Consider the following 14,321-nt stretch of genomic DNA (forward strand, 5'->3'; position numbering starts at 1 on the left):
ACACTCGGATCACGACTTGGGGTCGTGGTCGCGGCACCACCGAAACGCAATGAGGATCCGTCACCGACATCGTACAATGGCAGTCCTCACAAGGCTTGAACCTGGTCTTCAGGGGCAAACTGTACAAAACGGCTGAATGTGGCCAACAAACAAAGACTAACCCCCTTAGCTACAGCACCACAGGGCATCCCAGCTAGTGGAGATGCCCACCCCTCCGGCCACTGCCCCCACTTTTGCCGGCAAGGCTGGAGGAGATAATTAGAAAAACAAGGAGGAATCACCGACCAGTCAGGACAGCCCCTAAGGTGCCCTGAGCTGAGGTGACCCCTGCCTTTAGAAATCCTCCATCTTAGTTTTGGAGGATTCCCCCAACAGGATTAGGGATGTGACCCCCTCAGGGAGGAGGCACAAAGAGTGTAGCCACCCTCCATGACAGTAGGTAGCCATTGGCTACTGCCCTCCTGACCTAAACACACCCCTAAATTCCGTATTTAGGGGCACACCAGAACCCAGGAAATCAGATTCCAGCAACCTACACAAAGAAGAGGGGCTGCTGACCTGAAAGCCCTGCAGAGAAGACGGAGATGACAACTGACTTGGCCCCAGTCCTACCGGCCTGTTGCCAGACTCAAAGAACCTGCACAGCAACTCATCCGACAGATACCAGCAACCTCTGAAGCCTTAGAGGACTGCCCTGAACCCGAAGGACCAAGAAACTCCTGAGAACAGCGGCACTGTTCACAAACAGCAACAACTCTGCAACTTTCTTGCAACTTTTATAGAACTCACTCTTCCCGCCGGAAGCGTGAGACTTCACACTCTGCACCCAACACCCCCGGCTCGAGCTCCAGAGAACCAACACTACCGGGAGGACTCCTGGGCGTCTGCGACCTCAGGAGTAACCCGAGACGACCCCCCTAGACCCACACAGCGATGCATGCAGAGAGGATCCAGAGGCTCCCCCTGACCGCGACTGCCTGGACCAAAGAACCTGACGCCTGGACCAAGCACTGCACCTGCAGGCCCCAGGACCAGAGGGAACCAAACTCCAGTACAGGAGTGACCATCAGACAACCCTCTGCCTTGCCCAGTCGGTGGCTGGCCCGAGAAGCCCCCCTGTGCCCTGCCTCCACCGCCACAGTGACCCCTGAGTCCCTCCATTGATTCCTATTGAAAACTTGACACCTGCTAAGCACACTGCACCCGGACGCCCCTGTGCCGCTGAGGGTGTTTTTGTGTGCCTACCTGTGTCCCCCCCTCCCCAAAGTGTAGGAGGCTGGCCTGGCTTATAGTGGGTACCTGATGGTACCCACACCTTGTGCCAGGTCCAGTTATCCCTTATTGGTAGTGTTCTAGCAGCTTAGGCTGATAGAGGTAGCTATAGCAGAGCAGCTCAGGCTGAACTAGGAGACATGCAAAGCTCCTACTATACCACTTATATCATATAGTACTATATCATAAGAAAGACAATACTCAGTTACTAAAAGGGGTGAGGGGGGTGGATCTAGGAGCCCACTAAACCGGAAGAAGGTGCAAAATGGCTGCCTCCGGATAAAAGAAGCTGAAGATTCTGCAACAACGAAAGGTGCTAGGAACTTCTCCTTTGTGCAGAAGACGTCCCACGGAGTGCTGGAGGATGCAGAGTTGTTTCTTTGGAGAAAGACCGCAAACAAGCCTTACAAGTTGCAAAGGTCGCGGTTGAAGAAAAAGGGTGCTGTCCAGGACCAGGATGTCGCCACTTGGGAGAGGAGACAGAGGGGGCCCTCAGCAACACAGAGCTCACGCACAAGGCGGCAGCACCCACAGAAGTCCTTGAACACGGGTTCAAGAAGACTGAGCATGGCGGTCGTCTCAACACTACAAAAGAGGGTCCCACGAAGCCGGTGGTCAACTTAGCGAGTTGAGCAATGCAGGACGGAGTGCGGGGGACCTGGGCTTAGCTGTGCACAAAGGATTCCTTGCAAAAGTGCACAGAAGCCCTAGCAGCTGCAGTTCAGACAATGCACAGGATTACTGTCTGTAGAGGGGAGGCAAGGAGTTACCGTCTCCAAATTTGGACAGTTGGACCACTGGACAGTCTGGGTCACTTGGGTCCACCCCACCTGTGTTCCAGGGGCCACGCTCGTCACGATGAGTCCCAGAGTACCCGTGACGCTGAAGTTTGGTGCCTGCTGAAGCAGGGGAAGATTCTGTCAACCCACAGGAGATTTCTTTGTGGCTTCCAGTGCAGTGTGAAGGCAGGCAGCCCTCAAAGCATGCACCACCAGGAAACCGTCGAGAAAGCCAGCTGGATTAGTTTGTTGCAGTTTTGCAGGCGTCCTGGAGCAGTCAGCGGTCGATCCTTGGCAGAAGTCGAAGAGAGCAGTGAAGAAGAACTCAGGTGAATTCTTGCAAGTCGTTATCCGAGGAAAAGGCCACAGGAGAGACCCTAAATAGCCCTCAGAGGAGGACTGGCCACCTAGTGAGGTAAGCACCTATCAGGAGGGGTCTCTGACGTCACGTGCTGGCATTGGCCACTCAGAGGCCTCCATTGTGCCCTCACACCTCTGGATTCAAGATGACAGAGGTCTGGGACACACTGGAGGAGCTCTGGACACCACCCGTGGGGTGGTGATGGACAGCAGAGTGGTCACTCCCCTTTGTCCAGTTTCGCGTCAGAGCAGGGACTGGGGGTTACCTGAACCGGTGTAGACTGGCTTATGCAAAGAGGGCACCATATGTGCCCTTCAAAGCATTTCCAGAGGCTGACACAAAACTCCTTTACTTTCTGGGACATGTTGGGCCAATAGAAATGGTTGACTAACCTCTCCCAAATCTTGGTTTGCCCAAATGCCCAGCAAGTGGAATATCATGAGCTAAGGTCAGAATGAACTTCCTAAACTCCTAAGGCACTACCACTCTCCTAGTGGCACCAGGTATGGGATCTCTTGCGTCAGTGTAGAGGAGTCCATCTTCCCAATAGACTATGTGTTCCAGTGATTTTTCCTTTGGTCTCTTCAGCAGCTTGCTGCCTAAGGCCTTTAAGATAGGGACAGGTTTCTTGCCCCTTACACAACTGTTCCCTTGTGGGTCTCCCTGGGCCTAGGAGCTCAACCCTCTGGGTTCAGTTCCCTCAGAGGGCAGAACTTCTTCCTGGGAAGAGAGGTTACCTTTCTTTTGTTGTGTTGAAGCTGGTTCCCCAGTCTTCTTTCCTTTTCTCTTGGAGGGTTGCGTCATTATTCCAGGCTCCAACACCACTTTTTCACCCTGAGCCTTGCACTGTGCCCTTGTCTTGACACACACCAGTTCAGGGATACCTAGCATGGCTGCATGGGTTTTGAGTCCTACCTCAGCCCATGCTGAGGACTCCAGGTCATTTCCAAGCAAACAGTCTACAGGGATATTTGAGACCACCAGCTGTTTCAGGCCATTGACCCCTCCCCATTCTAAAGTTACCATAGCCATGGGATGTACTTTAGTCTGATTGTCAGCGTTGGTGACTGGATAAGTTTGTCCAGCCAGGTATTGACCAGGGGAAACCAGTTTGTCTGTCACCATGGTGACACTGGCACCTGTATCCCTCAGGCCTTCTACACTAATCCCATTAAGAGTTGCTGCCTGTATTTTTGCATATTAGGGGGCCAGGCAGCCAGTGTGGCTAAGTCCACCCCACCCTCAGAGAATAATGTAGCTTCAGTGCGAACCCGGATTTGCTCTGGGCACACTGTTGATCCCACCTGGAGACTGGCTATTCCAGTGCTAACTGGAGTAGAGTTTGAAGTGGAACCTTTCTTGGGACAGGCCTTGTCTCCAGTTTGGTGTCCCTGCTGATTACAGCTAAGACACCAGGCCTTCTTGGGATCAAGGTTTTTACCCTTGTACCCAAAATTGGATTGTGAAGAGGCTTTGGACCCTCCCTCCTGAGTAGGTTTTTGGGGCCCTGTAGAAGACTTTACTTTTTCCCTTGGATGTCTCAACACTCTTCCCCTGGGGAGTCTTTGTGACCCCTTTCTTTTGGTCACCCCCTGTGGAAGTCTTGGTCACCCTAGTCTTGACCCAATGGTCCGCCTTCTTTCCCAATTCTTGGGGAGAAATTGGTCCTAGGTCTACCAGATGCTGATGCAGTTTATCATTGAAACAATTACTTAAAAGGTGTTCTTTCACAAATAAATTGTACAGCCCATCATAATCATTTACACCACAGCCATGAATCCAACCATCCAGTATTTTAACTGAGTAGTCAACAAAATAAACCCAGGTCTGGCTCGAGGATTTTTGAGCCCCCCTGAACCTAATCCTGTACTCCTCAGTGGAGAATACAAAGCCCTCAATCAGGGTGGCCTTCATGAGGTCATAGGATTCTGCATCTTTTCCAGAGAGTGTGAGGAGTCTATCCCTACACTTTCCAGTGAACATTTCCCAAAGGAGAGCACCCCAGTGAGATTTGTTTACTTTTCTGGTTGCACAAGCCCTATCAAAAGCTGTGAACCATTTAGTGATGTCATCACCATCTTCATATTTAGTTACAATCCCATTAGGGATTTTTAGCATGTTAGGAGAATCTCTGACCCTATTTATGTTGCTGCCACCATTGATGGGGCCTAAGCCTTTCCCTTTCTATGGCTAGCATCTGTCTTTCCAACGCCAATCTTTTGGCCAACCTGGCTAGCAGGAGGTCATTTTCATGGAGGCTTTCCTCAATGCTTCCAGAGTTGCTGGACTCTCCTGTGAGAGAAGCAGCATCTCTGACTATCACATTTGGAGTCAGGGTTGGAGGAAACCTGGTCTCCCTATCTAGGGTTGGAGGTGGGAGTTGCTCTAACTCACTAGTGTTCCCCTCTGTGAAGGCATCATCAGAGGGTTTGTTTTTAGCAAACTCTGCCAAGAGCTCCTGGAGCTGTACTTTGGTAGGGTTTGAACCAGTCTTTATCTTTTTGATTTTACAGAGAGACCTCAACTCTGACATCCAGAGATGCAGGTAAGGGGGTGAGGTTGGGTTCCATCACATTCTCTTCTGTAGTAGACATTTTGTTTCTAAAAGTTGGAATACGTTTTAAGAATCTAAAACTATCTCTAGAACGTAATTCAAACTTTTACAAAACTTGTAAACTCTAAAAGAAATGCCAACAGGGACCAACACAAGGCAGTAGAAGGACTTTTAAAATTTTAGAAAAATAGCTCAAATTTCTAAAATCAGTTTCTAATGACAATTTTTGGAATTTAGTCGTGTGATCAGGTATTGGCTGGGTAGTCCAGCAAATGCAAAGTCTTGTACCCCACCGCTGATCCACCAATGTAGGAAGTTGGCTCTGTATGTACTATTTCAAAGTAAGAAATAGCATGCACAGAGTCCAAGGGTTCCCCTTAGAGGTAAGATAGTGGCAAAAAGAGAATTCTAATGCTCTATTTTGTGGTAGTGTGGTCGAGCAGTAGGCTTATCAGAGGGTAGTGTTAAGCATTTGTTGTACACACAGGCAATAAATGAGGAATACACACTCAAAGACTTACTCCAGGCCAATAGGTTGTTATATTGAAAAATATATTTTCTTAGTTTATTTTAAGAACCACAGGTTCAAGATTTACAATCAATACTTTAAATGAAAGGTATTTCACTCAGGTATCATAGGAACTTTGAATCAGCAAAATAGCATGTACAGTTTTGGCAAAAATGGCAATAAGCTATTTTAAAACTAGACAGTGCAAATTTCAACAGTTCCTGGGGGAGGTAAGTATTTGTTAGTTTTGCAGGTAAGTAAACAACCTACAGGGTTCAAAGTTGGGTCCAAGGTAGCCCACCGTTGGGGGTTCAGGGCAACCCCAAAGTTACCACACCAGCAGCTCAGGGCCGGTCAGGTGCAGAGGTCAGGGGGAGCCTTGGGATTCCCTCTGCAGGTGTCGCTGGGGGGGGGGGGGCTCAGGGGGGGTCAACTCTGGCTACTCACAGGGTCGCAGTCACTGGGGAGTCCTCCCTGTAGTGTTGTTTCTCCGCAGGTTGAGCCGGGGGCATCGGGTGCAGAGTGGAAAGTCTCATGCTTACGGGTGAGAAGCACCTCTACCCACTAGTCTTTGTTACTAGCCACAGAGTGACAAAGGCACTCTCCCCATGTGGCCAGCAACATGTCTGGTGTGTGGCAGGCTGGCAAAACTAGTCAGCCCACACTGGAAGCCGGGTATGTTTTCAGGGGGGGCATCTCTAAGATGCCCTCTGGGGTGTATTTCACAATAAAATGTACACTGGCATCAGTGTGCATTTATTGTGCTGAGACGTTTGATACCAAACTTCCCAGTTTTCAGTGTAGCCATTATGGTGCTGTGGAGTTCGTGTTTGACAGACTCCTAGACCATATACTCTTATGGCTACCCTGCACTTACAATGTCTAAGGTTTTGCTTAGACACTGTAGGGGTATAGTGCTCATGCACTTATGCCCTCACCTATGGTATAGTGCACCCTGCCTTAGGGCTGTAAGGCCTGCTAGAGGGGTGACTTAGCTATGCCATGGGCAGTGTGAGGTTGGCATGGCACCCTGAGGGGAGTGCCATGTCGACTTAGTCTTTTTCTCCCCACCAGCACACACAAGCTGGCAAGCAGTGTGTGTGTGCTGAGTGAGGGGTCCCCAGGGTGGCATAAGACATGCAGCAGCCCTTAGAGACCTTCCTTGGCATCAGGGCCCTTGATACCAGAGGTACCAGTTACAAGGGACTTACCTGGATGCCAGTGTGTGCCAATTGTGGAGACAAAGGAACAGGTTAGGGAAAGAACACTGGTGCTGGGGCCTGGTTAGCAGGCCTCAGCACACTTTCAAATCATAACTTGGCATCAGCAAAGGCAAAAAGTCAGGGGGTAACCATGCCAAGGAGGCATTTCCTTACAATGAGTAAGCTACGAAGTACAATTGATAGGGAAGATGCTGACTACCTTAAAAGTAGAGTCAGATTTCAGTTCTACAGAGCCATTGCTCATCTGACTCAATTTCTCTTGTATTTTTCCTGGTAAAAACAAGTAAAAGTACTTTAAAACAACTATTTCTTTCTTTCAAGTTATTGTTAATAGGAGCTGGATTTTCAAGTAAAGAAATTTGGTAAATACCGCCTCCAGTCAGACTAAAGTTCTTATTTTCCATTTAAAATGCTAGTTTAAACATAAAATACTTCAATACATGATCAGCGAATAACAGAGGGACACCACAATGTACAAAGGTGAGGATCACAACGCTGGGCCAACAAGTTTTTCTATCCAGAAGCATGACAAGAAATCACTATGGCATACAAAATGCACTCACCCCTGGCATGATGATTCAACTACAAATGCAACAAAAAGTTCAATACTGACTGCAATAAAGTGGGAAAACATTTAACAGGTGCCAAATAGGTTTCTTGCAGTGGAAGACCTGAGGACCATTGTCACATCAAAAGGGTGTCAGTTTAAATGTTGCAGGGAGTCTCTGCCTTTGATGCACGCAATTCAGTAGCAATTGGTTTTCACACCACCAAAACATTAACACTTTTGTTGGTATAGACTCACCATCTTCTTCAGAGGTTTCTTCGAGCAGTAGATCTGTTAGTCCCTCCCAGTCCTTCAAGAATGGAGCTGCACTATCCCAAAGGCTGTCAACCAAATATGCAGCATGCTCATGGTACTGGGAAACAGAAGAGTAAAAACCAAAGAGGAAAAAGCTATACAGCAGAAATACAACCGAGATCAAAACATTTACTATTTTTATTAGTAGCTCTCCACCAAGGATGTCCATTAATTATAACCACAGGGTAATACATTAAAAAAATATCTTTAATACAAGGTTTAAGGGAGGTTTCAAAGGTAATATGATGCTTCCCCTTTAAGGAAAGTTTAGCATCAGCAGTGGCCTGCCCTTGTCCCTCAGACACTCTAAGCAGTTTTCTCTCAAATAGGAACGCCTGGGTTGATGGCCTCAATAATGAATGCACCAATGAGAAAGATCTACAGCGACATCCAGAAACTTTTGCTTTTCATCATACAATCTATAGAAGCTTTTAAGACAACAGAACAAAAAGCAGTACTTCAACAAGGACAGATGGAGGCGAGAGAAACAATGTCAATTAACATGTTTTCTTATAGACTGGCATACAAAAAATGCATTTACAGTATTAAAATTAATGCAATATAGTATGGACTGATCTCCAAGTAGCAGCATACCATATTTCAGATACCTTTTCAAATATGCCAGTCTTTGTTGTTAATTATCTTTGCTTCATTTGATCCACTACCTACGCAAGAAACATTCTGTAGCATTCCAATTTACATGGCCTAAATTGTCCCCTCTTGCGACTATGTCAGCACTCCTCAGCTTCCCAGCTCGATCTGTGTCATAGGAGAAGCAGTAAATATGGTGACGCATGATACTTAAGAGCTGATCATGGTGGATTTCCACTGTCCGTGTGATCAAGGACTTAATGCAAGTCTTATCAAATTAATGCAGGATGCAATCTATTAGTTTACAGTCTGTTTGAAGACAGACAAATGCATCTGGAGTGGCATAAGGAAGGAGTGGCTGAAATCGCCTTGTGTATTCAGTCTTACTTAAATAATACAGCAGAACAGATTTAATATTCAAAGTTCATAGTGAAAGTTCTTCCATGGCTGAGGAATGTGTGAACAAAATGCCTGAATTACTTACATGGAAATCAGAAATTACTTTCAGGAGGAAATAAGTGAATATGAAATACAAGCTAATCGCTATAAAATACCATATAAGGCCTGTCAATAGGCACAATTTCACTAAACCTCCTCCATTGCACCTCTGTCGGACATTACAACCACTAAGCAGACCATCGTCCATGTATAAGTCCAAAAGGAGTACATCACACTGAGCTCCTAAAAAAAGAAAAGCCTCCTATCAGGGTGAGCGTAGGAAGCATATAAAGGGTTCCTTAATATGAAAAACAAACAGATCTGGTTAGGATTTTTTCTACGTACTGTGATGATAGATTAATATAAAGAAGAAAAATGTGAGAAGACTGACCCTGCAGGTGAGCAGCAAGAGCACAACTGTTACGTCCGGAAATTTTAGTGGACCATATCCCTTTTGGAATCCCAAGGCACATAATCCCTTCCACTTAAAGGTGTAGCCCTGTCAGGTGGATCGCTCCCTCACTTGCTTCAGGATTTCCATACTAGGCTCAGTAGTGTCCTTAGGAAGGTCTGAAAGTGCCAGTATCAATAGTGTCACGGTGTGATGGACTATTGTGCCTTGTAGATGGGCATCCCAAAGGGCAAGAACAACATTTCGATCATGACTATGCAGTTTTAATAAACTTCTTTATTACCACTGAAATAGGGGCATCTTTAGAAAATCTATCATTGATCAGGGATCCCCCTCAAACACTGGGACAAGAAACATATTTAAATCAGGGTAAATTGATATTTAATTTCCAGTAAAATCAATTTCCGGCACACCCGTGCCTCCAAGATGGTGGTAAAGTCACTGCCAGGAATTCCTGCTCCAAGCTCCCTGCATTTTGACTACACTGGCATGTAGGGTTCAGTACTGTATAGTTGTGCCTGATCTCTCCAAGACGTGCGTATGGAGATAGTATGAGAGCACGATCAGATACTCTAAGCTACTTCTAGAGGAGTGGTAAAACTGTGGGCAACATGTCATGATCTCATTTGAGTTTGTCCAATCTCTAAAAAGCGCTGCAGACAGACAAGTAGCCATTTTTGTTGGAGTCAGGCTATGCAAACCAGGCCCACCAGCTATTTCCTGCATGCCTTCAAATTCCTTAAACAGCAGCAAGATAGTTACGGTCCAAACCACATCACTCTACAGGCTCTCTGCCCTGCCTCAGGCCCTACAGAGGTCCTGCCTTGCGAACCCCACACCCTAGCAGACTATAACAACTCTCTCCAGATAACAGCCAGCCGTACAAGTAATGATAAAAGATGAAGAGATGAGCAGCCACCAATGCAATTAATTTTGCTGAAGGGAATCAAGGCAGACTAAAGGCCTTAATATGATCGTGCACCCACTTGGGACTGGTGTACTCTCAATCAGACTGTCAAATTAGAATGTGAAAATAGGCATGCTGGACTTCTAATGTATGGCCCAACAGGAATCTACAGTTAGCAAATGCAACACTTGCTCTTGATCAATTTGCTGATGACCATTTGAACAAAATAGGTCTTAAGCTTATGAGCACAACCTTTTGCTGATCCACGAAGTAACCCAAGAAAGACCCTTTTTGGGAAGTCAGTAGTCTCTCTCCTTTTTCTGAAGGGTCGAACATTGTAGCTGAAGTGCCAATTATAACTCTACTGAGATAAACGCATCTTCACATAAGACTTGAAACTATAGAGCAGAGAAGTGAGCCTGTCTGTTGCTGGGTCTGCAGAGACTACATAATCCAGTTGGATCTGGGCCAGGAGGCGCCTTCTAAGTGCATTGCCTTGTCCGCCTGCTGCCAATGCGTTAAAAGGGCTCTAACACTCCAGTAGATTGAGAGAAGTGAGCGGGTCTGTTTTTGGGACTGTGGGGGACTACACAGCCCTGAGGGCTCTGCAATGGGAGGTGCCGGCAAGCATACTGCCCGGATGTCCATTGACAAAGTGCTAAAAGCGCTCCAGCCGTCCACCATGAGGGATGCACGCTGGTGAAGACCGGGCCAGTCATCGTCTGGAAAAGGCTGGGCTGAACGCCTATCCCCCTAGTTTTTGTTTTCAGTAATTCTGGATGCAGTCTTCTTGCCTGACTCAACGTGACAAGGTGGGGCCTCTGTTCCAATTTCCTGGGGGGCTGTTGAAGCCTACTGGCCTCCATATTTGGTCCATGGGGCACACTTCTTTGCTCCTGCAACATAGGTAAAAGAAAAGTGGAGTTCTGAAATGTGGCAGACAAACGACCCAGAACTAGTAAGTCGATTTTATCATTTCTGAACAATGCGGTGGGTGTGCTCAAGAGGACATTTCTGATGTGGAGGAGCAGTTGTCTCTACCTTGGAATGACTCAGACTTGTCAAAGGGGCTACTTGAACAGACACTTTGGTCACAAATATAATGAGCACAGACAGCGATATGCCTGGCTCAGATACTCAGGTCATCCAAGATAAGGACACGTCCATACTATTGCAGGGCCAGGCTGTACCTTTGAAATTGGTGAAATGTGGGTGGGATTAGGCCAAAACGTAAAAATAGGATGTGTCCTCACAAAATTTGTGCTGGCAATAAATCTACTAAGAGCAAAATAATGGGGGAACTGTGGCCTATGAGGGATGGGTTGTATGGGGATTTTCTAACTAACATGGAATCTAAAATTTCAAAAGCATTCGAAGCTTTTAATGCACGAAATGAGAGGCTGGGGGAAGATGTAAGTAAATTAGAGGAGACAGTGTAATCCATTTGTGATTGTTCAACAAATATTCTCTGTAAAATGTCTTTGCCGACCCCACCTCACCCTGCTGTCTCTAACAATTCACTTCAGGAGGGAGGCCAGCTGAAACCTTCTCCCCCCCACCCCCTCCTAAAGCAGGGTGTGACAGTGGTGTGAGGAACCCTGGGAACATAACAAATCCCATGGGCTTCAGCCTTTAACACTGGGGTCTTCCGTGGAGGCAGGGGGGAATTCAACCACCCAATTCAGTGCATAACCATCTGAGGGTAACACAGGATTAAGTACTGGTATCGCAGGAAAGCCAACTGTGGGTCTGGTTCCAGATGATGAGAGTATCCAACTCTCTTCTGCATTCACCCTGCATGTCATTGTCCTGGCTCAGGCTCCTCCCTTAAAACAGCAGGAACCGCAAAGTCACTAACAATTTAAAAATAAAGCTGTGTGCGGGCTGTCTTGGAGAGTCAATTTTAACATCAAAAAGTCAGCCATTGATGAGATCATACTGATGCAGGGTGGTGGTGGCCGGGGTGGAGGAAGTGGGGGGTGGAGGTGGATTGGGAACTCCCAAAAAAAAATGCAGGAAGGTGACTGTATGGTGAATCTTCGTAATGCCGGGCTTTGTAGTGAATGACCTTATGGCCAACTCAGCTACTCCCAGCAGGATTACAGTGTATACTCTTGGGTTTTTATTATAAAGCTTTGAACCAGGGGCTAGGGGCGAATACAGGTCAGAAGCTTGGATCCAGCACGTCGAACTATCAGCAGCAGTCATTTAATTTAGCACTAAACGATCGTTTTGAAAACCTGAGTGGTCTGAATTGTAAGAAAATGGCTCCCTGTTGCAGTTACCCACCACTTTTGGCCTGATACTGATGCTGACTTGACTGAGAAGTGTGCTGGGACCCTGCTAACCAGGACCCAGCACCAGTGTTCTTTCACCTAAAATGTACCATTGTTTCCACAATTGGCACACCCCTGGCACACAGATAAGTCCCTTGAAAAAGGTACCAGTGGTACCATGGGCCCTGTGACGAAGGAAGGTCCCTAAGGGCTGCAGCATATATTGTGCCACCCTAAGGGACCCCTCACCTAAAACATACACACTGCCATTGCAGATTGTGTGTGTTGGTGGGGAGAAAAAGGCAAAGTCGAAATGGCATCCCCCTCAGGATGCCATGCCCACAAAATACTGCCTGTGGCATAGGTAAGTCACCCCTCTAGCAGGCCTTACAGCCCTAAGGCAGGGTGCACTATACCACAGCTGAGGGCATAGCTGCATGAGCAATATGCCCCTACAATGTCTAAGTCTATTCTTAGACATAGTAAGTACAGTGTGGCCATATTAAGTATATGGTCTGGGAGTTTGTCAAAACGAACTCCACTGCTCCATAATGGCTACACTGAATACTGGGAAGTTTGGTATCAAACTTCTCAGAATAATAAACCCACACTGATGCCAGTGTTGTATTAATTACAAAATGCACACAGAGGGCATCTTAGAGATGCCCCCTGTATTTTATCCAATCCTTCAGCGCAGGACTGACTGGTCTGTGCCAGCCTGCTGCTGAGACACGAGTTTCTGACCCCCTGGGGTGAGAGCCTTTCTGCTCTCGGAGGACAGAAACAATAGCCTGCTCTGGGTGGAGGTGCTTCACACCTCCCCCTGCAGGAACTGTAACACCTAGCAGTGAGCGTCAAAGGCTCAGGCTTCCTGTTACAATGCCCCAGGGCACTTCAGCTAGTGGAGCTGGCCACCCCATGGACACAGCCCCCACTTTTGGCAGCAAGTCCAGGGGAGATGAGAAAAACAAGGAGGAGTCACCCACCAGTCAGGACAGCCCCTAAGGTGTCCTGAGCTGAGGTGACCCCTGCCTTTAGAAATCCTCCATCTTGATTTTGGAGGATTCCCCCAATAGGAATAGGGATGTGCCCCCCTCCCCCACCCCAGGAGGATGCACAAGGAGGGTGTAGACACCCTCAAGGACAGTAGCCATTGGCTACTGCCCCCCAGACCTAAACACACCCCTAAATTTAGTATTTAGGGCCACCCCAGAACCTAGGAAATCAGATTCCAGCAACCTGAAGAAAGAAGGAGGACTGCTGACCTACAAGCCTGCAGAGAAGGAGGAAGACAACTGATTTAGCCCTAGCCCTACCGGTCTGTCTCCAACTTCGAAAACCTGCTCCAGCAACGCATCCGACAGGGACCAGCGACCTCTGAAGCCTCAGAGGACTGCCCTGGACTACAGGACCAAGAAACTTCTGTGAACAGTAACCCTGTTCAAAACCAGCTACTTCTTTGCAACAAAGAGGCAACCCCCAAAGACTGCACGTTTCCCGCCGAAAGTGTGAGACTTCACACACTGCACTTGACACCCCCGGCTCGAGATCCAAAGAACAAACACCACAGGGAAGCCTCCCCGGTGACTGCGGGCCCATGAGATGACCCCCCTGAACCCCCACAGTGACGCCTGCAGAGAGAATCCAGAGGCTCCCCCTGACCGCGACTGGCAGTAACAAGGGACCGACACCTGGAACCAGCACTTCACCCGCAGCCCCCAGGACCTGAAGGAACCGAACTACGACGCAGGAGTGACCCCCAGGCGTCCCTCTGCCCTGCCCAGGTGGTGGCTGTCCCGAGAAGCCCCCCACAATGCCTGCCTGCACCACTAGAGTGACCCCAGGGTCCCGCCATTGAAACCTATACAAAACCTGATGCCTGCTTTGCACACTGCACCTGGCCAACCCTGTGCCTCTGAGGGTGTGTTTTGTGTGCCTACTTATGTCCCCACCCCCAGTGCTCTACAAAACACCCCTGGTCTGCCCCCCCCCCCCCGAGGACGCAGGTACTCACCTGCTGGCAGACTGGAACCGGAGCACCCCTGTTCTCCATAGGAGACTATGGGGGTCATTCTGACCTTGGCGGTCTTTTCGCAAGACCGCCGAGTTACCGCCGCGGTGAAGACCGCCGACCGCGG

At 48.1% G+C, this 14,321-nt stretch overlaps 1 protein-coding gene across 1 annotated transcript in view; it reads right to left on the reverse strand.

Moving 5' to 3' along the window:
• Positions 1-14,321, reverse strand: part of LOC138267072 (cohesin subunit SA-2-like) — a 1,140,873-nt gene that overhangs the window by 435,826 nt on the left and 690,726 nt on the right. The window contains exon 14 of the mRNA XM_069215920.1: positions 7,503-7,617. Within this exon, the coding sequence (XP_069072021.1) occupies positions 7,503-7,617 (115 nt within the window). The remainder of the gene's footprint in view (positions 1-7,502; positions 7,618-14,321) is intronic.

The sequence above is a fragment of the Pleurodeles waltl genome, chromosome 12 (genome assembly GCF_031143425.1).
Source record: "Pleurodeles waltl isolate 20211129_DDA chromosome 12, aPleWal1.hap1.20221129, whole genome shotgun sequence".
In the NCBI taxonomy this organism is placed as follows: domain Eukaryota; kingdom Metazoa; phylum Chordata; class Amphibia; order Caudata; family Salamandridae; genus Pleurodeles; species Pleurodeles waltl.